The 25,572-nt window shown below is 40.4% G+C and overlaps 2 protein-coding genes across 3 annotated transcripts in view; one reads left to right on the top strand and one right to left on the bottom strand.

The window, feature by feature from the left end:
* The window catches only part of CADPS (calcium dependent secretion activator), a 781,950-nt gene extending 770,049 nt beyond the window's left edge, over positions 1 to 11,901 (bottom strand). For both annotated transcript variants that reach the window (XM_082344670.1, XM_082344669.1), the window contains exon 1: positions 11,766 to 11,901. The gene's annotated coding sequence lies outside the window, so the exon portion shown is untranslated. The remainder of the gene's footprint in view (positions 1 to 11,765) is intronic.
* A 156-nt stretch (positions 11,902 to 12,057) lies between these two features.
* The window catches only part of SYNPR (synaptoporin), a 297,141-nt gene continuing 283,626 nt past the window's right edge, over positions 12,058 to 25,572 (top strand). Inside the window, exons 1-2 of the mRNA XM_082344817.1 lie at positions 12,058 to 12,277; positions 12,394 to 12,459. Of these exons, the coding sequence (XP_082200943.1) occupies positions 12,260 to 12,277; positions 12,394 to 12,459 (84 nt within the window). The 5' untranslated portion in view covers positions 12,058 to 12,259. The remainder of the gene's footprint in view (positions 12,278 to 12,393; positions 12,460 to 25,572) is intronic.

Here is a 25,572-nt window from a genome sequence, read left to right as displayed (position 1 = left end):
TCTTTCATCAGTGTCTTATAGTTTTCTGCATACAGGTCTTTTGTCTCCTTAGGTAAGCACTGCTTTTATTTTTCAGTCAGTAATAAAAATCTTGGCTTCCATGATGTTCAGTACACTAACATGTGGAGAACAAGATGATGTATTTGATCACCAGATGTTCACACTCCATCTGCACTGCTGGGACAATGCCTGTTGCATTCATTTTTGTAATGCCAATACTTAGTATTGTGTTTGTGTTAAGGAGACACTCAATAAACAATTGTTGAATGAATGAGATGTTTCATTTGTTTCAAGAAACAATATTTAGTCCTAATCTATGTCCACTTAATGGATTTAAATCAGATTCATCTATATTTAAAAATACACTTTACCTTGCTTCCTTTACTTGTTACAGAGAAACAGGCACCTTAGAGACCATCTCTTCTAAACCTTTGTTACAAATGAAGAAATGGAGGCCTAGAATCACAAAATCTAGCAAACCTTGCCAATGTTTGCAGATGTTGTAGTGATTCAAACCAGGCAGACCTGCATCCAAGTGAACAAAGACGTTGCTATCCTCATTATCAGTTTGAAACATGGCTACCCCTTACCAAACCAAACATGTGCCCACATTCCCCCAAGTGGGGTGTGGCCTGGAATAGAGGAGAATTTATCACATAAACAAATTCAAGCATTTGTTATTTCTTTTTTCTTTTTCTTTTTTTTTAAGCACCATTAGCCTTATTATTCTATCTTTACATCACTTTTTTTTAACTGCTACATTCAAATGTTGAAAAGTATCTGTTGTGTTTGTTACCAGAGTTCCTGGTACCCTGTAGTTTAACAGGAAGAAAACAAATATAAAGTTGTATTTGTTACAGCAACCTCCTGAGTCTCACTTGTTCTATATACTGGTTACGTCTATGGAGACTGGTTTCCCCACTCTGCTCAAGAGGCACAATGACTAGGAACCATGAAGATGGTTTCATTTCTTTTAAAATCAGTAGAAAAAAAGAAACAATCCAGATTGGATTACATTCATCCTTATACCAACAGAGTCATAAAATACAGTTGTCAATGTTTCTGTAGAGAAAGGGCCCATGAAAGCAAAACTTCCCGGGGTCCAAGAAAATCATGATTTGGCCCTGGGCTCTCCTAGGCTGCTTGAAGAACAGATGACCCTACAGGAGTGCACTGAGCTCATTGAAAATTGGGGCTCAATGGGTGTCCCTGGCAGTTGGAAAAAGTGAGCTGATGTCTGGCTCCCATCTGACAAATATCCTGGGTTAGGTAATGGTGGGGAAGTCCAAGCCAGTGGTGGAAACTGTGGGGGACGTGCTCTCTCAAAGTTTGTTGGGAAAAAGGATTCATACGTTTTTCCCGTGGACCAATCCTGGGCCGCACTTAAGGGCACTGTCATAGGGCTTTCCTGGACTGTCAATAAGACCCCAACAAAAGGGTGCCTGAAGGGACTGCCAGGTTCCTAAGCAGCTGCAGAAGGAGGACATGACCAGCTAAGGTAGGGGCACACGCCTCAGCTTAAGGGGGGCCAGGTGAGTGGTCCCTAACAGGAGCTGGGAGTGTCATTTTGAAGAAGAGAAAATCGTTCAGGCTGAAAGAGAATAAAGCAATTTATAACAATGTCAGTTAACTAAGAGCCTTCCTGCTCCACTGACCTCTGTTTGTTTTTGTCAGAAGATGTTAACAAGGGGAAGAGGAAGGGCCAGAAAAAGGAAGAAGAAGCAAACCACACCATCCTCCACCATGTGTAGGCTTCTTTCCTGCATTAGGTCCTGGGGCATCGGAGATGAGTAAACTTCTACTCAGTTTTGCCATTTTGATGATTATATGGGAATGGGAAGTCTACATTTCAGAATCAAGACTATTTTAAATGACCATCTAACATTTTATTAAGAGAGCAATCCAGTCATGCCTGAGGTTTGTTTCAGAGGCCTCAGGGACCTTCCCCGCCTCCATCAAATGCAGTTTAAAAGGATCAAGGGAAGGGAAACAAAACAAAACCAAACCTGGCAATTTGTTCAGTATCATCCATTTCAACAAAAATATTCTGACATGGTTAAGAATTTCAGAAATGGTTTCACAAATTCAGATTTCCTGTCACTTGAATATTCATTATTTCACACCATGGAATAATCATTCTTCATGCAAACAAACAGACAAAATGAGCACAGAATTTAACACGTGACTTTACATGCCAAGTCATATGTGAGGCAAAAGAGTTCCCAAAGAGCCTTTATAGAGAGGAAGGTGCCAGTCAATAATAACACGACATCCAGGCAGCAGAAAGACTGGGGATTGAGCAAATCCCCACTTCATGTTGTAGATCGTTGATCACATCAATCAGTCCATTCTTGATACATACAAGGCATGTGTTTGATTGTGATCATTTCTGTTTATATAAAAATATTCATGGAAAATATGGAATATTTTGAAAATTTAGAGAACTTAATATCAAACCTGTTTTCTTATGGGGGAGTTGAATGGAGTTGTTTAGCATTCAAAGTGAGTCCCCCAAATATACTATTTTTTGTAATGTCTTCACTGTGTCAATCTTCAATTTCTAGGTAATTTTACTTATATGAAATATTTGTGAAAAATATTTTTTAAATAACTTTAGTGATAATAAATAACTAAGAATCTAGGGCTTCCCTGGTGGCGCAGTGGTTAAGAATCTGCCTGCCAATGCAGGGGACACAGGTTTGATCCCTGGCCTGGGAGGATCCCATATGCCACAGAGCAACTAAGCCTGTGTGCCCCAACTACTGAGCCTGCGCTCTAGAGCCTGCAAGCCACAACTACTGAGCCCACGAGCCACAACTACTGAAGCCTGCGCACCTAGAGCCCGTGCTCTGCGACAAGAGAAGCCACGACAATGAGAAGCCCGCACACAGCAACGAAGACCCAACACAGCCAAAAATAAAAACAAATAAATAAATAAATTTATAAAAAATAAAAATAAAAAATAAATGACTAAGAATCCATTTATATATTTAAGTATCCCCAATATATATTATACCAATTATAATATAAGCATAAATTCTATTTTCCTAATAATATAAAGATATGATGTGCTTATGAATACAGAAAATAATGATAATGATGAATTTTCCTCACAAATGCTTGACCATGGAAAGGTAGTTGTGAGGGTTCAAGTTGAAATGAGTATTCACACAACTGCTTTTAAAATATGGAAAGCCTGGGACTTCCCTGGTGGTCCAATGCAGGGGACGCAGGTTCGATCCCTGGTCGGGGAACTAAGATCCCACCGTGATAAAATGTAAAGTGAAAAATGTAGGCCATGTAATAATCTATATGGTATTATCTCATTTCTGTAAAATATAGCATATATACTATTTGAAATATATAATAGTGCATGTATATTATATTTGGGGGATATATACATATACATATATAATATATGCATACATACACACATAATATATGCAAATATATTCATATATTTTATGTGTATATATGCATATATATCTAATATATGCACTTATATATACACACACATGCACATATATCTCTATACAGGAGATTGTATATTCTTCTGGGCAATGAAAGTAGCAGGTAGAAAAGAGGGATTTCTACCTTAAGTAGTTCTATATTATTTGAAATTTTATATGTATTACTCTTAAAATATCTGTAAAATAAAGAGAAGAAAGGCTACCAGAAGTGTTAATGTGCTTGTATTTCTCTCCATAAACTCTCCATATGCACAAACACGTGCAACTTACACATAAAACCAAAAAACATTACCTTTAATTAATCTTTATATAGCGAGATAAAAGCCATCAGAGAAAATTACATTTTTCTCTTGGTTAATTTAAACCATGCTAAGGAAAAAGTCATCCAACACTCATTTCGTTAAATGAAGACTTTCATAAACATGCTCCATTTCTTATTCTACCATTGAGCTCAATAGGTCCTTGGCTAGAGAAATAACAGCACTAAGTAGTGATTAACATTTTTTTTTAACTTCAAGACATCAACCTGGGATTGCTAGATCTATCATATTTTAAAATTAAATTATTTTTTAGAGCAGTTTTAGGTTCACAGCAAAATTAAGCAGAAGGCACAGCGATTTCTCATATACCCCCTGCTCCCCACTCCCATGAGCATAGCCTCCCCTGTTATCAACTTCCACTACCTGAGTGGTATAATTTTCACAATTGATGAAGCTACACTGATACAACATAATCACCCAAAGTCCATAGTTCACATTATGGTCACTCTTGGTGTTGCATATTAGATGGGATTGGAAAAATGTATGACATGTATCCATCATTATGGTATCATTCAGAGTGTCTTCATTGCCTTAAAAATCCTCTGTGCGCCACCTATTCATCCCTCCCTCCACCCTAACCTCTGGAAACCACTCTTGTTTTTCCTGTCTCCATAGTATTGCCTTTTCCAGAATGTCATATAGCTGGAATCATACAGTATGCAGCCTTTTCAGATTGGCTTCCAATGTTTAAACATACATTTAAGGTTCCTCCATGTCTTTTCATGAATTAGTAGCTCAATTAATTTTTTTAATCAAGCATGTTCATGTCACCTCATTAGTATTTAACGTCCTATAACACTAAGGTAAAACAAGATATCCTTTGGATATCTTGAAAAATAAATGAGAACAGTGCTTTTCTTGAGAACAAATGATGTTCCAAAAATCATTACTAGGAAGACTGAAACTAAAGAGCATATAAAGATTGAGAACATGGAATATATAAGAATAAACTTAACCAAGGAGGTAAAAGACTTTTACAGTGAAAATTACAAACACTGATGAAAGAAATCAAAGGCATAAATAAACAGAAAGACATCTGTGTTCATGGATTAGAATCCTTAATAAGGTTAAAAATGTCCATAGCACCCAAAGCAATCAATCTACAATCAACGCAATCCCTATTTAAATCCCAAGTGCATTTTCCACAGAAACAGAAAAAAATTTTAAAATGCATATGGAATCACAAAGACCTTAAATAACCAAAACAATCTTTAGAAAGAAGAACAAATCTGAAGGTATCATGCTTCCTGATTTCAAAATACATTATAAAGTTACAGCAATTAAAATAGTTGGTACCCACATAAAGACAGACGTAGACCAATGGAACAAAATAGAGAACCCAGAAATAAACACAGGCATTTACATTTAACAGATCTTCGACAAGATTGCCAAGATTACATAATCGGGAAAGGATAATCTCTTCAACAAAAGGTGCTGGGGAGGCTGGATATCCATGTGTTCTTTACCACAATTAGAAACAGTTGAGAATGTAGGTGATCATCCTCCTAATATTTAATTAGGTAATTGGGCTTGGTAACGAAATAAAAGGCTCATCAATATCTCCAGTTTCCAGCTGTGGTCTGAGAGATGCATATTTTAGACTTTGGATAATTAGAAGGTATTAAAATAAGTTCAAACTCTCAAGAATTACTGGCTTCAAACTTGGCTTCACTTGCATTTAGTTGTATGAACTTGGGCAAGCGATTCATCTGTCGATGCTTCAGTTTCATTATTTGTGAAATATGGATAATAACTAACTCATAGTGTTATAAGGAGCTTATCATAGTGCCTGGCACATAGCAAACTCTCAATAGAAGTAACTTTCAGGGATGCGGTTGATGATAACTGCTGACCATAGTTTGGGGAAAGGATTCTTTCATTTTCTGTCTCATCTCCCTCTTTCTGTCTTCCTTTTTTTCTAGATTCCTTCCTTCTCTCTTTTTTAGTATTTTTTTTTAAATCTGTCTTCTATTTCTGGCAAAGAGCCTGTGTAATTGTACCTTTCTTCTGGGTATTATTTGCCAAGCAGGTGTAAAAGTGCAGTGCAATATAATTTAGTAAAACCTAATTTTAGGTTCTGGATTTGTGCTTCTCTCTGTGTGAGTGGCTCCAGCAGGGTCCTCACACAGCTGTCAAGCCCTGTGAAAGAACCTAGGCCAGCAGAGAATATGACCATGAAGGACCAAAAGAGTCAATTTTCTAATGTTTCATATTTGACTTAATTTTTTTTTTACTTAAAGGTTTAGATTAGGAAGGAATAAGTAAATGTGTTCTTAGAATCACTGTACAGGGTAAGGTTTTCTTTTGCCTCGTTCAGAGCAGATGCAAAAGCCATTTTGTCATATTGCAACACAAGGTCTAAAGACCATCTGGAGAATTTATTAAAATTAAAAGGATGCAATACAATTTGGATTACATACTTTTATTAAAGATATGAGAGAATCGATCTGATCTTTTCTATCTTCACCATCTGTAAGTTTTTTATATATAAATGTTTCTTAAAACAAGAATAAAATTATTAGAGATTGCAAACACTGCCAAGTAAAACTATTTTTTAAGAAAATTATAAAAATCCCTGCCAAAGCTCTAGTTATAAACATTAAAGAAATAAAAAAACTTTCATATTGAACTGTTATTTTTTGAGGTGTATCAGGAAGCCTCCCTCCTAAAAATGTTTTGAATGACTCAATATTCTTACCAACCAAAAAGAGAGCAGTATTTTGGGGGAAAAGAAATATGAATTCTGAAAAGAAGAAAGGAAATAGAAGAAAACAAATGATTTTTCTAAAGTGTTTATTGTAAGTAGTGGTTGTGTGATAACTACTTGGGGTGCAAATATCATAGACCATCTCCTTACCACTGGGGTAGGTCATGTTTCTTGGCCTTTTAGCAGCTTTCTGTATTAGATTCTTCTGAGTGCTTAACTTGTAACTCCTTTATTCTTTCTTACAAAGTGATGTGGGTGGTATAGTTATTAAGCCCATTTTACAGACAAGGAAACTGAGTGACAAGAGTTTAAGGGACTTACTTGTTCAAGATCACACACCTAGTTAGTGATCAAGCCAGCATATGATGAACTCAGTGAATCTGATTCCAGAACTTGTGTCACCACCTTTTATGCTGGACTCTTGCCTGGGGAAGAAGAATTTACCTCATTCAAAAATTGCAGTGAGTGGTGTTAGATTAACTCAGTGCTGTTGTGATCCATGAGTCTGTGAAAACAAGGGAGTGATCCAAGGAGAACGTCAAAAATGATGAGCGTTTTGGAAAACACAGCTAATGATGAACGACAAAAATAATTAGAATGATTGAGCCTTTGAGAGGAGAGGGTATTTTTCTACTTGTGTTCATGGAATAACAGTAGTAGTAGTCATAAGAGTAGTAATAGACAATGGTGCCCATCTTTACTTTCTTTCTGCAGAGGAATTTTGTTTATGTTTCAGCAAGAAAAATATTTTTGCCTAAAGCTTGTGACTTTTTCAGATTTGCAATGGAAACTGCACATCCTCTTTTTCTTGGAAAGTTATGAGGGTGGGAGAAAAATCATGACTCTGCTGTTTACTATCCATAAAAGCTTAGCTGAGATTTTTAAATTTCTTTGAGCCTGTGTTTTCTTGTCTGAACAAGAAACAGCAGTACATACTTATATGGTTGATGAGGATATTAAATGAGGTATGCCTATAGGGGTGCTTAGCATTCTGTCTAGCAACTACTTACTACTTAACACATTGCAAGAGTCATTATTATGATTACTGTTACCATTATTCCCTGCGGTCAATGGTAAGTCCTTTGACATGAGTTTTGGTCCTCTATTGAGCAGGTATTAAAGCCTGGTCATACTGACACAGATAACTTTTGTTTAAAACAAAGATGGAAGTAGAAATAGCAAAAGCATTTTGTGATGCGAGTTCACCTTGGCCAACCACCCTTGAAATTTTATATCAGTTCTGATAGTTAATTAAGAATGATCCTACTTGAATGCTAAAAATTCCATAGGAAGCCTATGGAATCTTATTTTGTGACGAAGTTTTAAGCCAAACAAAAAACACACATCCTTACATGTTATTGAAGCCATTTAAGACTGAAACATAGGTAAGTAAAGATGGCTTTACCTCATCATTGGGTGGAGAGATAATGCTGTCTTTATTGTAAAATTAGAGATCATGAAAATACTTCCACACCATCTCCTGTCCTGTGTACCAGTGACCCCATGCAAACCAAACACACAAATAAATATTACACAAACACGCTACTGGCTTTTGCTTTCACCCTCACTAGTTAAGAAAAGATTTGGAAAGATAAGGTTAGTAGTATGAGTAGAGGGTGAAATATGTAATATTTTGAATGACTTTCACTCATTACGTACTTCCAGTATTTTAAATATCATAACGTGTGGGTAGTATTTCCTCCTGTATTAAGTTGCTATGGATAAAATTTTAAATTACTTTTTCCTTTTTGCCACAAGAGATATAGGAAGATTAAACCCAGGTATGTTATTCCCTGAGAATGAGATTTAATTTGCCTGAATAACTCAAGTCTGTCTACAGCAGGTTGCTACTTTGGTTTTTGGTAGTTTTGATTCCGGATTAACCCTCTTTGAGATTCAAAATGGTTTTTTGAATTTTGTTTATTTTCTTGTCATCAACTATTGGAGCTTGAACAAATTGGGCTTATGGTATATCCCACTACAAGGTAAGATCTGTGAATTCAGGAATTTTGTCAAGCTGTTTATAGTTTACAAAGCAATACTAACACACATTAGCAGGCAGTCCTTACTTGTCGAATGCATAAGTCAAGGTTTCTCGACCTTGGCAACTACTGACATTTTCCATTTGATTCTTCGTTGTGGGCAGCTGTCTTCTGCATTGTAGGATGTTGAACAACATCATTGGCCTCTACCCTCTAGATGCCAGTAGGTGTCAGTAGCACCGACCCACCCCGCCCAGCTGTGACAACCTCAAATGTCTCCAATAATTGCCAAATGTCTCTTGGGGGAGGGAAGGGTCCACGTTGCCCTTTATTGAAACCACTGCAGCAAATGAATGTATTGCCTTGACATGTCAAAGGAAATCTTCCAAACTATAAGTTCCTGGCTGAACACGAATGAAGAATTTGGAAGCTATTTGATTTACATAATCAATACAGGGCACTAAAATGGATCATTTACTCTCCACCAATGTTAACAGGATTGTTGAATCATTTCGAGAGATTTGTTATTGTAAGAGGGAAATTATCTTTCGTCATCATGGGGCAGAAGAGAAGGGGTCACCCTCAGTCACTGAGAGTAATATTGTGGCAGTGTTTTATCATCCCTCCTACTTCTCCCAACCTAGTTCTTAAAGGAACCTAATGTTATTTCCAGGTCCGAATATAGAGGTTCTAGCCCCAATGTCTACAAAGTATTTAACATTGCAAATGGGATATGGAACTCTGGGTTATTTTGGTGACGCAGCTGTTGGCAGCTCATACATTTCTGGAACGTGAGAAGCATCCTCTGACAATGTGCAATTGTTGTCTAAGCGACTACATTGCCATTTGCCACAGTTCTGGCTCCCTTCACATGGTGTTTGGAGGACTTGGAAAATTTGCCACCATATTAGCAAGGAGGAATGTTGGGTGTGAAGACAGGCCTGGGGGAATAGGCTCAGTCATCACACTTCATCCTCGCCAAGTTCTCAGCTCAAATGAAATGCAAGTGGGTGGTATTTTTAAATAAATCAATCTCTCTGTCTATAGAGATACAAATGTTTAGATGACCTTGGGCACATTACTTAGCCTTTCTAACCTGGATATACTCTCCATAAAAGAGGGGATGGCGGTGATGCTTAGATGATGTATTTAAAGTACCTAGCACAGTGGCTGGCATGTAGCGAGAACTAAATTGATATAAGCTATTATGATAATTATCATCATTATTAAACATATGCAGGAGGTGTTATACCGCATAAGCTAGTTGACAATAATGGAAAGAGGAAGGATTCAAGGACAATGAAGTCATACAGGGTGGAATCTTGGTTCAGCTACTTACTAGCTGTGTGAACCCTTGTATCAATCAGCCTAGGTTATGCTGCATTGTAGTAACAAAAGACTTTAACATCTCAGTTGCTTACAACTACAACTTCATTTCTTGCTCAGCTCCACATCCATCAAGGTCCAGTTGCAGCTCTACACTACATCAATCTTATGCCAAGACCCAGGCTGTGAGTGCAGCCTCTGTGTAATATTGTACATTGTATTCATCATAGTAGAAGGAAATTAACAAGATGGCAAATCATGAAGGGGTGCTTAAAACTTCCGCTCAGAAATGCATTCATCACTTCTGCCCACAACCATTGGCCAAAGCAAGTAACATTGCAACTCCTGAGTTCAAAGGGGCAAGGATATATAGTGGAGGGACACTGCAGAGAGTGACAAGACGGTGCCACAATCAACTACACCTCTAATGTGGGCCTCTGAGCCTTCACCTTTGCTTCTGTAGAAGTGTTAGCAGTCAGAAATTCAACTAATACACATGGAGAGATTATGATGTACCAGACTCTGCCCAAGATACCTTATCTACAAAACCTCATCGAGTCCTCATAACAACCAGCTAAATTAATGTTGTTGGCTCCCTTTGACAGATTTTTAAAAACCTGAGGTCTTGAGGACGTTAAATAACCTCACACACAAAATCATATACCAAAATTGCAGGACACACAGTATTTGTAGTTGCATAATGGCTTATTTTTGAAACAACTTGTTTCTAATTGTTTTAGACTCTATCTGCATGTAGGAAGAGCAGTAGGAACAAAACTGGCTGGCTGCAGATGGTGCAACTAGCCCTTTGGAGTTCTGACTCACTAACTTTCTAGTTTTTCTCCAACAAAATCCATGGGCAGGGGGCATCTACATTGGACACTCTTTCTTACCCAGTTTTGGCCTGCTGCCTCCCCTTTTCAGACTCTAAACTATTCATTTGCATCTTTCTCCCCAACTCCTGAATATTAATTACTCTCCCTCCTCCTCTTCCCCCCATCCCCCAACTCCAGACCTTTCTGGCAAATCTTATTAGTAAACAGATGGGCTATCTGTGTTGCTGGGAGACCACTTCATACATGGGATCCAGTCCAAAGGGATTGAGAAGGAAGGGGACATATCAACTACATGGTGGAATGGCTAAGGGTGCTGAAGACTCCTCCTTCTTTTCTGATTATTTTGAATTCAACTCTGGCTTCATTCTCTGCACTCCCCTTCCATGGCCCTCAATTCCATCATCTCTAAAATGAGAATAACACTACTACTAACCCATGGGGGTTTTGTGAATATTTAATGAAGTAATGTTTATAAAGCCCTTAACACAATTTCTGATTCATAGAAAGAACTCAGTTGTTTTGTTGTTGTTTACTAGTTTCGGCAAGCTTAGCAGACTAAGGGAGAAAGAGTATGAGTTGAGGTGGGGATGCACTCAGGCCTATTTATGATGGATTGGGGGAGCTTCATTCGAGGGTTGTATCTTAGGCAAAGGATCTCAGTAGAAACAGCATGAGTTTTAAAGGAACTTCAATTCCAATCCCTGTTTAGCCCCTCATGAGCTATGTTAGCTTGGCTAATTCAGCCTCGCGAAGTCTATTTTCTACTTTTTTTTTTTTTTCCTACTTTAAAAAATGGACCTTATAATTCTCTCCTGACCTCACACAGTGGCCATGGGATTACCTGCCTGGCACACTGTCCCATATTTTCCTGATTCATTCGTTTCCCCTCTCCCCCTCTAGCTCCCTTCCCCCTGACCTGACCCTCTGCTTACCCCTGAGGGAACGGGCAGTGTTTATCGCGTTCCTTGATGTATCCCAGCACCTGGCACTGCTTGGTCACATGGAGAACGTTCCATGAAGGCTCAGAGAAATGACCGAGTCAGCAGTCTTTCTTTGGTGTTCAGAAGTCACCAGAACGCACACACCTCCCCACGTAAGCTGTGGGGTGCCTCTCTCTCTCTTACCTGGAAACCCCGTCCTCAGGCAGGGGACCGTCTTCCTGAGGGTGCCAGCCTGCTTTCCCCAAACCTACAGCCCCAAAGTTGCCCTGGAGCCTCAGGGCACCGGGCGCGAGGGGCGACGCCAGTCCCAAGGTCGCGGTTGGGCCTCGCCCACCTCCTCGCCGTCCCCTCAGGACCTCGCAGCTGGCCAATTGCAGCCTCCCCCGGGCCGCTGGGCGGGTTCGCGGGTTCCCGCCCCATCCCGGTCTCCCGCCTCCACCGTCGCTCCGCCTCCTCGCCCGCCCCTCCCACCCTCGCCGCCTCTGCTCACCGCACCCGCGCGCAGGCTTCGAGAACCCAGCGTCCGCGAGCCCGCGCCGGGCGCCCAGCTCTCCCCGGCCTAGCTCCTCCGGCTCTTTCCGAAAGGGGGCTTCTGGCTCTGAGGACGAGGACGGTGGTGGCCCTCGAACTTCATTTTCAAAGGCACCGCTGGGTGAGAAGCCCGAGCGAGGCGAGCTATGGACCCCGTGAGCCAGGTAGGACCGACTGGGCAGCGCGGGTGATGGCCGCGGGACCCCCGGGCTCCGGATGCTGCGTCTCCAGCCCCTTCCTCACGCTGTCTCTTTCTCTCTCTTGCCTCCTTGGTCCACAGCTGGCCTCGGCAGGCACCTTCCGGGTGCTGAAGGAGCCCCTTGCCTTCCTGCGAGCCCTGGAATTGGTGAGTAGCGGTGTGTGTGCGGGGAGGGGACCGAGGCAGCGAACCAGTAGGTGAGGAGAGGTCGGGTGCGGTGCTGTCTGCTCAGTTCTGCTCCAAGCCTGGCATGCAAAAGCCGCTTCCTTCAATCCTCCCCACTCCCCAGGTGCCATTCCGGGATGGCATGGCGGGGACAGGATGTAGGGTCCCGGCTTGGTGGCGGGAGCGTGGACGAGTTTTTGCAGGCGCTTAGGCGAGGTGTCACGTCTCATGTCACCGAGGCGCTTGCACACGTTCAGGGGCTGGGGAAAGAAGCCTCCTGGGGAGACCGGGAGGGGAGCAGATGGGGGAGCTGCCGCTGGGCTCTGGCTGCTCACCTGGATTATTGCGGGGGTGAGGGCGTGAGAGGAGGGACCCGGGGCTGAGCGGAGTAGCGAGCGGGGAGGGCTTTGCCAAGCTGAGAAAGTTGGTGAGCACTGGGGCAGCTCTCCGCCCCGCCCGGGATGCTTGGAAGCGCTGCGATCCGCGCTCCGCCGCCGGAGCTCCAGGGAGAGAGAAGCTTCGAGGCTGTGAAAGATACTGCCGTCGAGAGCGGGACTCCTTCCCATCTCAGAGTTTCTCTACTCTGGCTGCTCTCGAGGGCTTTTCTGATTTCTTCTAGAACCTCCCAGCCTTCTCTGTGGAGCTTGCTTCAGCGACGGGGCTTTAGGAAGTTATAGTACTCTTCTGTTCTGTCCCCTTAAAAAACAACTTGCTAGTCCTAGGGCAACTTGTCTGTTGGCAGAGGAGGGAGGCGCAGAAACAGTTACCCAGGGGGCCACAGAGCAATGTTAGTGTCGCTGCTTGCATGATGGTTTTTCAGAGTGAAATCTGCGGGTCACACATTCTCTTGCTAGGAGCTCTGAAAGGCGAGCGAACCTATCTGAACAGAAAGTTCAGAGCCTGTCATGTAGCATTAATCACAGGCCCTATCACTGACTAGCTGGGAAGTTATGTAAGAGCGTGTTCTGTCCTCCCAGATCTTAGCTCCAAGGCCCAGTATCCAGCTTTGGCAACACAAACTGTGGTACATGCTTACGTGGATGATCTACAGGGTAATCGCATTTGCCTTGTTTGTAAACCTGCATAAAAATGCACGAATATATCAACCGGACATAACATCAGGACAGCATTTGGAAGGCTTGAACTATTGGTTTGGGGATAGCTATTCTAAAACTGTTTTCCTCACAGCCAGGTTAAAGCAAGCAGGACTCACAGTCTGGGCAGCTTTCAGTTGACTTTCTCAGAGTTCTGCCCACATTCGATCATTCAGCCATTCAACAAACATTCTCTGTGGAAGAGTGATTTTTTTTGCTCAGTGTAAAGGCTGCATTGTCGAGCCATTGTCTCTCAAAACAAAATTCAAAGACCTGACATCATTTCTGACATAATCTCTTATTGTTTCACACTGTCACTGTCACTCACCTGAAACATTAGTTTGTATCCCCTTCAGTCCTGTTGCAATGTTATTTCATGTCACTCCCCACACACAGCCTCTATGAGTATCTTTCAGAGTGTGGTAAACCTGGATGAATTTTTTTTCCATGCAGATTTCTGGACACGAAATAAAAATATTGGGAAGGTGGGTGCCCAGGAATCTGCATTTTAAACAAGCTCCCCGGATAATTCTTATGCACATTAAAGTTAGAGGACTACCACCCTAAGCTATACAAGGAGCCCCCCAAACTCCAAAGCGCTTTTTACCTTAAGGCTCTTGTTATTCTTATTAATACTATATGGAATGCCCTCACAGCCCAAGCCGAGAACAAATGTTTGTCTTTTAACCTCAGCTTAAACATTACCTCCTCAGTGAAGATTTCTCTCATATTTGGTTCTTACCCTTTCCTCTACCCCAAACTGAATGATTCACCCCATTCTTTGGGCTTCCATTACATCTTATCCATTCATTTATTCATGAGAATTTATCACACTGCCTTATAGTTTTTTCTTGGTTGTGTGTGTGTGAGAGAGAGAGAGAGGGAGAGCGAACTTACTACATTTAAAATATTTTTTTGATTTATGTATAGTTGGTTTCCTCTCTCTCTTCTGGGCCTCTAAGGCTCTAAGGAAGAAGGGATTTTGCTTGTAAATCAGTGATTAGCCTCTCATTTGTGGGAGAGAACCCGAATAAGGGACCAATGAAACCTTAAAAGGTCAGATAAGTTAGTTGATCACTACCTTTTGAAAGAGCTAAGGTCAAGAGATGAGAGCAGGGACATAGAAGCTTTGAGAAAGTTTATCAAAATGGAGAAAGGAAAATACCTCTTCTGTGCATGCCATGGGTGAAGAGTCACTGAGGTCTTTGTTTTCTATGGGAGATAGTGATGAGAGAGTTCTAGCTCTTGGATGGCAGGAAATTTGTTCTGTTTGCTTCTGTGTTCCCCCCAGGTGCCTTTCATGGTGCTCTGTAAACAGTAGTGATCAGCAAAAAGTGTAAATTGAGCATGACAGAGCACTAAAACACCTGGTTTCTCCTGTTCTGTGGGGCAACAGCTTCAAAGTTGGTAGTCTTGAAAGACTTTGAACTACAATCCTTTTTATTTTTCAGTATTTATTCTGTAGAAGTAAAAGTGTATGTAAAGATCTATGTTCAGGGCTATTTACTGCAACATCCTTTGTAGAGGAAAGAACTGGAAACAATTAGTAAGTCTGTTAATAGGAAAATCATTAATGTATGATTCATGCATGCTGTGAAATATTATACTGTCATTAAAAAGATGGGTTAAATTAATATGCATTGCGCTGGCAGTCAGCATAGGTAATTGTGTTTGATAAAATTAAGTGCAGAAAAATGAGTTTCATTCTTAGTATTTGATGAAATTGTTATATGGAAAAAAGCGGTTTTCGGTTTTCCTTCTTTTAATCAACACATGGAAAATGTATTCAGTCAGATTTCAGACTAATGTATAGCATACAATATTTTTGTAAAAATAAAAAAGGAAAATATAGTTTTGTGTGTGAATGTGGGTGCGTGTGTTTGTAATTTGTATAACCATAGATGTATACCTCTGAACTGTTAAAACTGATGTTTTTCCCAAAGGGTGTAATTTGAGGTTCAGTGGGGAGAGGAGAGGGTGAAGGAAAGCTGTGGTCTTCAGGAAGAATCACAGGCATATCACTTGTCCACAGTTGTGCACATGAATAATTTTTTAAAAAAAAGCTTACATTTTAAATGATTTTCTATGGATTGACCATATGAAGCAGTATTACTTCTAAATACAGCCTCCACTTTGAGATTTATTGCCTTGGGGGGAAAATGCACTTTATTGATGTGTTCTTTGCTTAGGAAAGGCTCATGTATACAGTAGATTTAAAGCTTAAAAAACATATAAAAGTCAAGGCTTCAGGGAAAAAGCTTTAGCCAATTTCAAAGACCTTGAGGCAAAACTTCCAAATCCTTAATCTCTACTTAATTGAGGTCAGGGGACTTTCCGCTATCTTTTGGGTCAAAACCAAAATTCAGGACACAGCACTGACTCTGGTGGTCTGTTTTGTTTATTCCCTGATGATAAAATAGGTCCAGAAAAATGTCTTAAACCATCATTTGGAGATGGTAAAAAAATTATTTTTAATTGAACTTACCTTTATTTCTCAGACTTACTAAATTGGTGTAGAATCCTGCCTTCCACTGATCATTCTTATTTTGCTACTTCAATTCTTTGCCAGTAGAATTTTGGCCTGCTTTTTTTTTTTCCTTTTAAAGCATTTTTCTTAATACATTCTTTCTTCTCTCTACTATTTACAAGGCTCTGGATTTGCACCTGTGGATTTATGTGTATGGAATGTAGGGACCCCAACAGTTCCAAATTGTCCAGGACTAGAATTGGTGCACATGTAAGGGCATCAAAGGGACTTCAGCTCCCCCAAATTATATTTGCTTGGCTGGCAGGTCCAGACTCCATCCCTCTAAAATTAACTGCTGGGGCAACTTGCTTGATTCCTCTAATTCTTATTCTCTGACCTCCATCCCCCATTTTGCTACTATTTCTGCTACAACCCCTGGACTCCATATCTCCATTCTGCCTTTCCTTTCTGCCTTTCCAAAGGAGGCCAGCTTATCCAGAGATGCAGCATGTCTGACGTACGAGGCATAGAGCTCCTTGATTTAAATGGAGGCACCTGCTTCCCTAATCTTCATTCCTGAATCTAAATTCTGATCTATGTTTTTCAAACGTCATACTGCTTGCTTGATAAGAATAGTATTTCTGATCATGTTATTGATAATAACACAGTAAGCATGTTTATGATATAATATAATATAGTTATCATTTTAAACTCTTAAGGAGAGAAGTAACAGTAGCTACCTCTGTCATGCAGGCTTCATATGAGGCACTATATTCCAGTGCTTTCCATACATCATCGTATTGAATCTGTATGGCTTACATTCCCATTTCACCACGGAATTCAGGGAATGTTTATAACTCATCAGGGACAAAATTGTTGGAAATGGCAAAGCCAAGATTTGACATTGTCACTCCAAACTGTTCTCTTAAATGTTACACTCTTCTGCTTCCTTCAGTGCGACAGGCACCTGCCGTAACTTATCCCTAATCCTCAGAAACGTTAAAAGGCAGATGCTATCCAATTTTGCAGTGTTTATATCACCCACTCTGATATGTATTTCAGGCCTTTTCTGAAAATGCCAAGGAGTGTTTATATTTAGAGACTAACTCAAGAGACATCAATTGTCTTTGATATTGTTTTATTTTCTGTTGGTTATTAATTAACCAAGGTAGAGTAGGTTCTAATTAAAAATCAGTATCTTTTCATTTAAAATATATAGAAAAAGATTTTGATTATAAAGCCAGTAATTTAATCTTATTTTATGTGTCTTTTTTTTCTATTTTCTTAAAAATACCTGTGCATGAGTCAGACAATTTTTTTTTTCTAAGCATAAATAAGACAGGAATTCTAACATACAACTTGTTTAAATTATGAGCAGCAATCTGCCATTGAGGGTGGGATGTAATTTCAAAGCCACATTAATTTGGATTTAATTATAACTTCTAGCTTCTCAAGTAACAAATATCATGTGTAAATGAAATATGAATCAATAAATATACTTTTCATAAAAGAGCAGCTCCCCAGTGGGCTAATGGATTTGTCCCTTCATGCTTTTCTGAGTTTCATTAAGACATTGGTATTTCACCCCACGAGTACAGAAAAAAAGATTAAAATACTACTTATGGATTTGAATCCCAATTTTATTCTTCCACTAGCTTGGTGACCTTGGGCAAGTTATTTAACTTTATTAGGTATCATTTTTTTCTCATCTGTAAAATGGGATTGATAACATCAATAGTTGCTACTTCAAAGGATTGCTATAAATGTCTTAATTCACATAAACCACCTTGCACAGTGCCTGGGCTATAAAAAGTGCTCAACAAATGATTGTGAAGGTGATGATGATGATAGTGATGATGATGATGATGGTGATAATGATGATAACAATTTGAGAGATTCTGGGAACGATGAAAAAGGAAGAAGTAGAAATCTACCGGAGAGTAATTTATAACATTATGGCAACTTCTTGCAAGTTAGAGTCTTGGCAAGGTTCTGACATAGAAAATCTATATTCACGCTTATGTGTGTGCCTCTTTTGAGCCCCTCACCCCTTATACCTTGCTGCCAGGGATTTTTTTTTTACCATAGCATGTGTGACTCTCTAGGGAATTGCTCCTTGGAATAATTGCATTCAAGGAACATTCCAGAGAGGCCAGTGTTGGACCTAAAGGAAAAGAAGAATTGCAGGAACTTAGTTCTCAGGAATTTTTTTGTTGAGGTGTGGGGAGACAGTTTTCCTTATCTTTCTGAAATCATAATCCATAGACATTGCTTATTCTTGAAAGAGTTACATGTATCCAACTGAATTCTCCAGGGTGTAGACAAAGGTTCTTATAGCATCAACCACTATAAGGCACTTACTAACCACACCCTAATACCCAGGTACACCTGGCTCTTGGGAATCATCCAGATAAAAATAGGAGAAGAACCCTGCTCTCATGCTCAAGTAGAAACATCACCCTTAGTTCTCTGTTCCCCAGAGGATTCACATTTCTTCCTGATTCAGGTAAGAAAAATAGTCTTATGTTAATATAAAAAAATAATAAAAAGCCTCTAAGGAATACATCTAAAGAACAATGACTTTCCTTTGAGTCTTCACCTTCTGCAGGCATGTCTTTGACCTCAGCTGTATTTGTAATTATTCTCGTTCATTCTGTTAGCTTAGCCATCCTGTGAGAACCTCACTTCCTCACTGAATTTTGGGGACAACGCCCCTTGCCTACCTTCTCATAGTTTTGGAAATTTTAAGTAAGAACAAGCAAGTAAAACACTTTGTAAACTACTAAGTGTCCTCCAAAAGTAAAAGATAGTTGTGATCATGATGATGGTGAAGATAAGGAGCAGTTTTTTCCAATCTAGGAGACTCTGGATTTCATGAGGTAATTGGTGAAGACTGGGGTGTGAAGTATCTCTGTTCCCTGCGGGGCTGAGCCCTTCTCAACCACTCCCCATCCTCTAGCTTTTGCCCCAGTCTTTTTGGTCTCTTTGGAACCCACAAGAGAGAATGTTGCTGTCTGTTGAAACTGATGCATCATCAAAAGTTGGAGGAAATCCACCCTCAACCCTTTTAGCTCTCATACTAAAAGCCTGTTTCTTGCTCTGTACACATTTCACATTTATTAGATATTTGGGGGGCCTGGTGATGGTCTCTTGCTGGGCTGATGGACTTTTGCACATGCCCCTTCCTATGCTTAGAACACACACTCTCTTTTTTCATCAAACCCCCTTTGGCTGGCAAATTCCTCTTCTCTTTTCAGGTGTCAGTTTAGACATCACTTCTTTTGGACTTCTTTTTTTTTTTTTTAATTTATTTATTTTTGGCTGCATTGGGTCTTTGTTGCTGCACGTGGGCTTTCTCTAGTTGCGGTGAGCGGGGGCTACTCTTCATTGCGGTGTGCGGGCTTCTCACTGTGATGGCTTCTCTTGCTGAGGAGTACGGGCTCTAGGTGCGTGGGCTTCAGTAGTTGTGGCACACGGGCTCAGTAGTTGTGGCTCGTGGGCTTCAGTAGTTGTGGCCCACGGCCTCTAGAGCGCAGGCTCAGTAGTTGTGGCACACGGGCTTAGTTGCTCTGTGGCATGTAGGATCTTCCCGGACCAGGGATCGAACCCATGCCCCCTGCGTTGGCAGGTGGATTCTTAACCACTGCGCCACCAGGGAAGTCCAACATCACTTCTTTTGGGACGGCCTCTCTGAGTAGGGAGGTCCTTCCAGATGAAGTCAGCCTCCTGATGGCTCCCAGAGCACACTGTTTAATGACTTTTTTTTTACATTTTAGCTCCTCAACCAGACTAAAGGCTCTGTGAAATCAAGGATCTTGTTTGTCTTGTTCATCAGTACATTCTAAGTATCTAACACAGTGCTTGACACATGGTAGGAACACCTCCAGGGGCTTTCATAAGTCCCACCAAAACACCCAGGCAGTTGAACATAGGAACCAGGCAATTGACGATATGCAATATCCTGAGATAAACCATAATGGGAAAGAATATAAAAAAGAATGTATATGTGTATGTATAACTGAATCATTTTGCTGTACAGCAGAAATTAACACAACACTATAGATCAACTGTACTTCAATAAAAGACCCAAAACATCCACGCAGTAGGTGCTTAGTAAGTATTGGTTGAAGGAAGTGAGGGAAAAAAGGAGGAAAGAGAATAGAGAATGAATAAATGAATCCTTGGGAACACATTGGGTGGAGTGTCAAGTACCTTTCATGATCTCCATTGTGAAGAGGAATTGTAGGGACTCCCATAGAAACAGAGGTTTAGCAGTCAGTCTTGGTTGTGGAGGAGAGTAACTCCTGACTCAACTGTCAAGGAACGAGGGCAGCTGCAGGCATGTCCACTGCACAGCGCGGAAGGAGAAAGAACTCTTAGGGAAATAATCGCGCGAGGACTGGCCCAGGCCCAGGCTGCAGGTCTTGGGTTCAAGGCAGCGCCTTAGCAAGAGTGTTGCCGGTATCGCGCCTTGGCCGCCGTCCCACCGCCTTCGTGGTGTGTTCCCTTTCTGCTGCTCATTGAGCGTGTTCTTTCTGTGATTCTCATCTCACGTCCTAAGAGAAGGAATACGATTGGCTCGGCAGATTATTTGTTCAGGGGACACAGCCGTCGGCTCCAGGCAATATCAGGCTATGGATTGGCTGCCCTGGGCCAGAGGTTCACTGCGAGTCGCTGTCACTTGTGGCCTGAATACAGTGTCATGAGATTCAAAACATGCCCCCTAGACTGTTCTTTAAGTCCCGGGCACTTTAGGCACAGGGAGAGGTGTATGTGTCTGGTGGACGAAGAAGGCAGAACTGGTCATTTTCTTAAGGAGAAGACATTGCCTCTTTGAGATTTGGGGAGCAGGCTTCCTGGAATTCGCTCTGACGAGGGGCCATTGGGGGGGATCCACACTGATAATGCGATCTGGAGCGGCTGCGCCTTTGCCCCTTCAACACGTGGGCTCTGCCAGCTTGTGCCACTTGTTCATCAGTTGAAAAGCCTCTTTGTGAGAATAACGATGGGGTTTTTCCCTAGTCATGAGATAGCCCATTCGTGAAGGAAAACATATAACACCAAACCACACATACTTCATCTTTGTTCATAAATTGGTAGGTTAATTCAACCCTGGCCCTTAACAGTAGAAGACTACGTTAATGAGTACCTCAGTTATCTGCTTGTGTTTATTAACGTGGTAGAAAAACATGAATGCATGAATGGATGGGGGGGGGTTGGTTTGTTTTTAATTTAATATCCCTATGCAAATAAAATTTTTTATCCTGAATGTTTACTCATGGGAGAGTCATTGGGTTGCCTGGTGTGATGGGTCCTGTTTGTTTCAGGAGGGTATGGGGGAGGAATTGATTGACAAGCAAGAATCCCATGAAAAACCTGGAAGGTAGCGTGGGGCTTGAAGGAGCCTGGGCTTTGGAATGAACTTTTTGCTGGAAGGCTGGCTCTTCTCTCCAGCCATGGGACGCTGAGCAGATTACATGATTGTGCTTGTCCTCAGCTCCGAGACCATCAAATGAAGGTCATGAAAGTCACATCTTTGGGTTACTGTGAGGGTTCAGTAAGACAGTGTTTATAAAACCCCCAGCAGAGCATCTGGTTTATATTGAGGCTCCCTAACTGTAACTAAGGAAGAGGTTGTTAAGGACAATGATATGCTATCTGTAAATAAAATTAAGCATTCCAGAATTTTTCAAGAGAGTATAAACATAAAGTTTGCTCAATGTATTATCATCATATTGTTTTTTATTTCTATTCTTCTCTCTTCATTGTGAGATAATCATAAAATATACACAGGTAGTAGTAACACTAATACATAGAGACAAGGACTTAACCTAAGTGCCCTACATGTGTTATTTCACTTGATCTCACTTTACTTTTGAAGGACCAAATAATAACCCTTTTTATATGTGAAGGAACTGAGGCCTAGAGAGGGCAAACAACTTGCTTAAAATCATACAGCAAGCATGTGAGATAGCTAGGACTTGAACCCAGGCAACTAGATGCCAGGCCCCTTAATCTTAATCATTTTTCCATATCACCACCCATTAGTAGTGATCACTCATTACCTCTGAATCTTGAAGTTAAATGATTTCCCCAATGAAAATAGCCAGGACAATATATATAATTGCTTCTTAAAGTCATGTCTTCTTATTCCTCATTCAGGTCCCTTTCTGCTATCTCATGTTGTCAGAGCACAAAGAAAAATATAAATGCTCATCCCCATAATGACTAAGGATGTCCAGACCTTCTCAGGGACCTTTTTCCTTCTCAAAAATACTCCTGAACCCTGAGAAAATTTTACTGATCTGTGTATCTTTTCTAACAAAATCTTTATTCACTGATCCATTGCATAAAGAAATTCAGGTTTAGGAACGTGTTGATGAAACATGCCTATAAAGAGTTTTGTAGAAGTCAGAAAGGATCCAGATATTTAGCAAGATGATGAACACTTAAATTCTTTTTGGATGCCTGATAAATTACTTGAGTCAAACAGATTCCATCATGGATGCAGGAAGAGCAAATGAATTGTCTGCCCATTGTGTGTGTGTGTGTGTATGTGTGTGTGTGAGCTGCCATCCTTTGGATTTGTTACTTTGAAGGATTTGTGTGCCAAATAAGACGTACCCCCTATGGCTTTAACAAGAAGCGCTCACACATCCGTCTCGTCTACCATGAGACTGCTTGGCTGTGCTTTCATGCCCTTAATTCACCTGATGGCTTTGCCTGCACCTGATAGACAGTTGGCATTACCTGCGGGATCCTTCCTGAAGCAGAGATCTAGAAGAATTGGGAAGGTAGAAGGGTTAGATTAGAGGAAAAAGAGATACCAGAAAATTAGTAGGCACAAGCCCATGGTCTGAGTGAAGAATGGAGATCCTGGGAGATACTTAAGCTAGAAAAGGGGGTGGCTTGATGAGTAGAGATTGTGACTGTGATTTGGAATGTGCTGCCTTTAGAGCCATACTAGCTTGGGTTCAACCATAGACCTTGAGTGTGTTCAAGGGCAAATCAACCTTACTGAGTCTCAAGCTCCTCGGGGATTTTACTTACCTAAAAGATATCTTTACATGATAAAAATGAATTCATGACTAAAAACCCTTGGACACACCCTTTCTGTCCCTGACTCTCAACTTCTTGAACTGTAAAATGAGGATAAAATCTAGAACACAGACTTGTGAAGTAAGCTGAACCAACATGTATGAAAGTTCCCATAAGAGGGCTCAATAAATATTGAATGTTCCCAAACCTAGAAAACTAAAGCTCAGGTGTCTGGGGACTCTTTACTATAGGAGCAATGCCTGATGTGTTACCTTTACTTTTCATCTACGGCTGCAGTTATCTGAGGAAAGGGAGAAGGCATATGTTCATGTTTCATAATCATTGACTAGACTGTGTAGAAGAACTTTTTTCGTCAGAATCACATCACAGATTCTATTTATGAAGCAGCTGAAAGCAAAACATGAATATACGTATTTGAAATCTATTTTAGATGATGTGCTTCATTGGTTAAAAAAAACAAAGAATATGTATGAAATTGTTCGTGGCATTAAACTCTAACCTAGAGTTTAGAGGGAAAAGTATAGTCTTTCTGGGGCAAAGACTATGCTTATTAGCAAGAATGATAAATTTGAAGTATAAATATTGTTTATACTTTTTATTACTATTTTAAATTGCTGGCTCCTTTTTGTTTTCTTTTTAATGCCTGGCTTTATTCATTACATTTCCCTCATTTGGTAACAGAAAGAATGACTGGGTTTGACTGTCAGCTCCACCACTGACAAGCTAGGTAACCTTGGGCACTTTACTTAACCCCTTCAGGCCTTTCATATATATGAGTAGATATAATAATAATTAGCAGGAAGAATTATTGTATTGGTTAAATGAGATAACACTTGCAAAGAGTGATGGCTCATAGCAAGCACTCAATACATTTTTATTTCCTTTTCTCCTTTCCCTCAGAATGTGTTTTACTGCCAATGTAAATTTCTAAAGAATTGGTGAAATTCTGGAAAATTTCACAAGAGTCTTTTTGTTTCTCTAGGTGTTCCTCGGTGTTCTCATGTTCTCTCTCTCTCTCTCTCTCTCATACACACACACACACACACACACACACACACACACACACACGCACACAACGCATTCTTTGTACTAAAGGCCATAAAGAGCAGGTACCTAAGCCCAATGAATTCGAATGGGACAGTATGATCTGGAAGGTGTGGTTGGCAAGGAGAGAATGATTAGAGTAGATCATCAAGTCCTAGATCAGTGTCCCAGACACATTGGAGCCCCAGGCTGTCTGCAGGCTTCGGCTAGATGACCATGAATTTGTGATGCTTTTCTGAAAGGAATAACATACTTTTTTATTTTAAAGAAAAAGCCCCCATAAACAGTGGGAGTTCACTAAATGGCTGTAAATAAATGAGCTCTTGTTATGTGCCAGGCTCTCCTAAATCAGTGCTATGCACATTATATATACAATTTTATTCAACTCTTACATTGACCTCATAAGGTCCACTTGCCCAAAGCTACAGAGCTGATAGATGACCAAGGCAGGATTTCAAGCCACGTATGTTTGACCTCCTGCCTCTCCCACGCTGCTGTGATCTAAACATACTACGTATATGGGTATTGGGGGGTGGATTTCTTTTGACTTGCTATTTACAGCCATTTTTATGCATAAGTTATTTGTTTAGTAATTTAAAATCACAAAACTATAAGCAAAAGTTAGTAAATCAAAATTACCCAATGTCCTTCTATTGAGAGACAACTAAGGTTAATATTTGGAAAAGTATTCTTTCAGACATGTTGATGTACCTTTTTTCCCTGAAAAAAAAATGATGTGTTAGATTGCTAGGGCTGCCATAACATAGTACCACAAACTGGGTGGCTTTAACAACAGAAATTTATTGTCTCAGTTCTGGAGACCAGAGGTCTGAGATCAAGGTGTGGATAGAGTTGGTTCCTTCTGAAGGCCACGAGGGAGAATCTGTTCTTTACCTTTCTCCTCGTTTCTGGGGGTTTGCTGTCAATCTTTGGTGTTCCTTAACTTGTAGATGATGTATTGCCTGAATTTCTGCCTTTGTCTTCACATGGTGTTCTCCCTGTGTGTGTATCTGTGTCCAGATTTCCCTCTTTATATAACACAAGTCATATTGGATTAGGGCCCACCCAATGCCAGTGTGACTTCATCTTCACTAATTACATCTGCAATGGCCCTATTCCCAAATAAGGTCACATTCTTAGGTACTAAAAGTAAGGATTTCAACATATGAATCTTGGAAGGACACACTTCAACCCATAACAGATGGGTTCTTAGAATAGGCACTACTTTGTCATCTGCTTTGCCACTAGATAAAATATCTTTCTTCACAATTTTAATGGCTGTGTATTATTACACTGTATGCCTATACTAGAAATTATTTAACTAGTCTCTAATTTTAATAGTTTTTAAATGGATATTATTTTTAAAACCTGCAAAGAATCCCTTCTTAAAGATAAATGTTTACTGTACCTCTATTATTATTTACTTAGTTT

This window comes from Balaenoptera borealis (assembly GCF_965194805.1).
Source record: "Balaenoptera borealis genome assembly, chromosome: 12".
Taxonomy (NCBI): Eukaryota; Metazoa; Chordata; class Mammalia; order Artiodactyla; family Balaenopteridae; genus Balaenoptera; species Balaenoptera borealis.
This window is presented reverse-complemented; position numbering and strand designations above follow the sequence as displayed.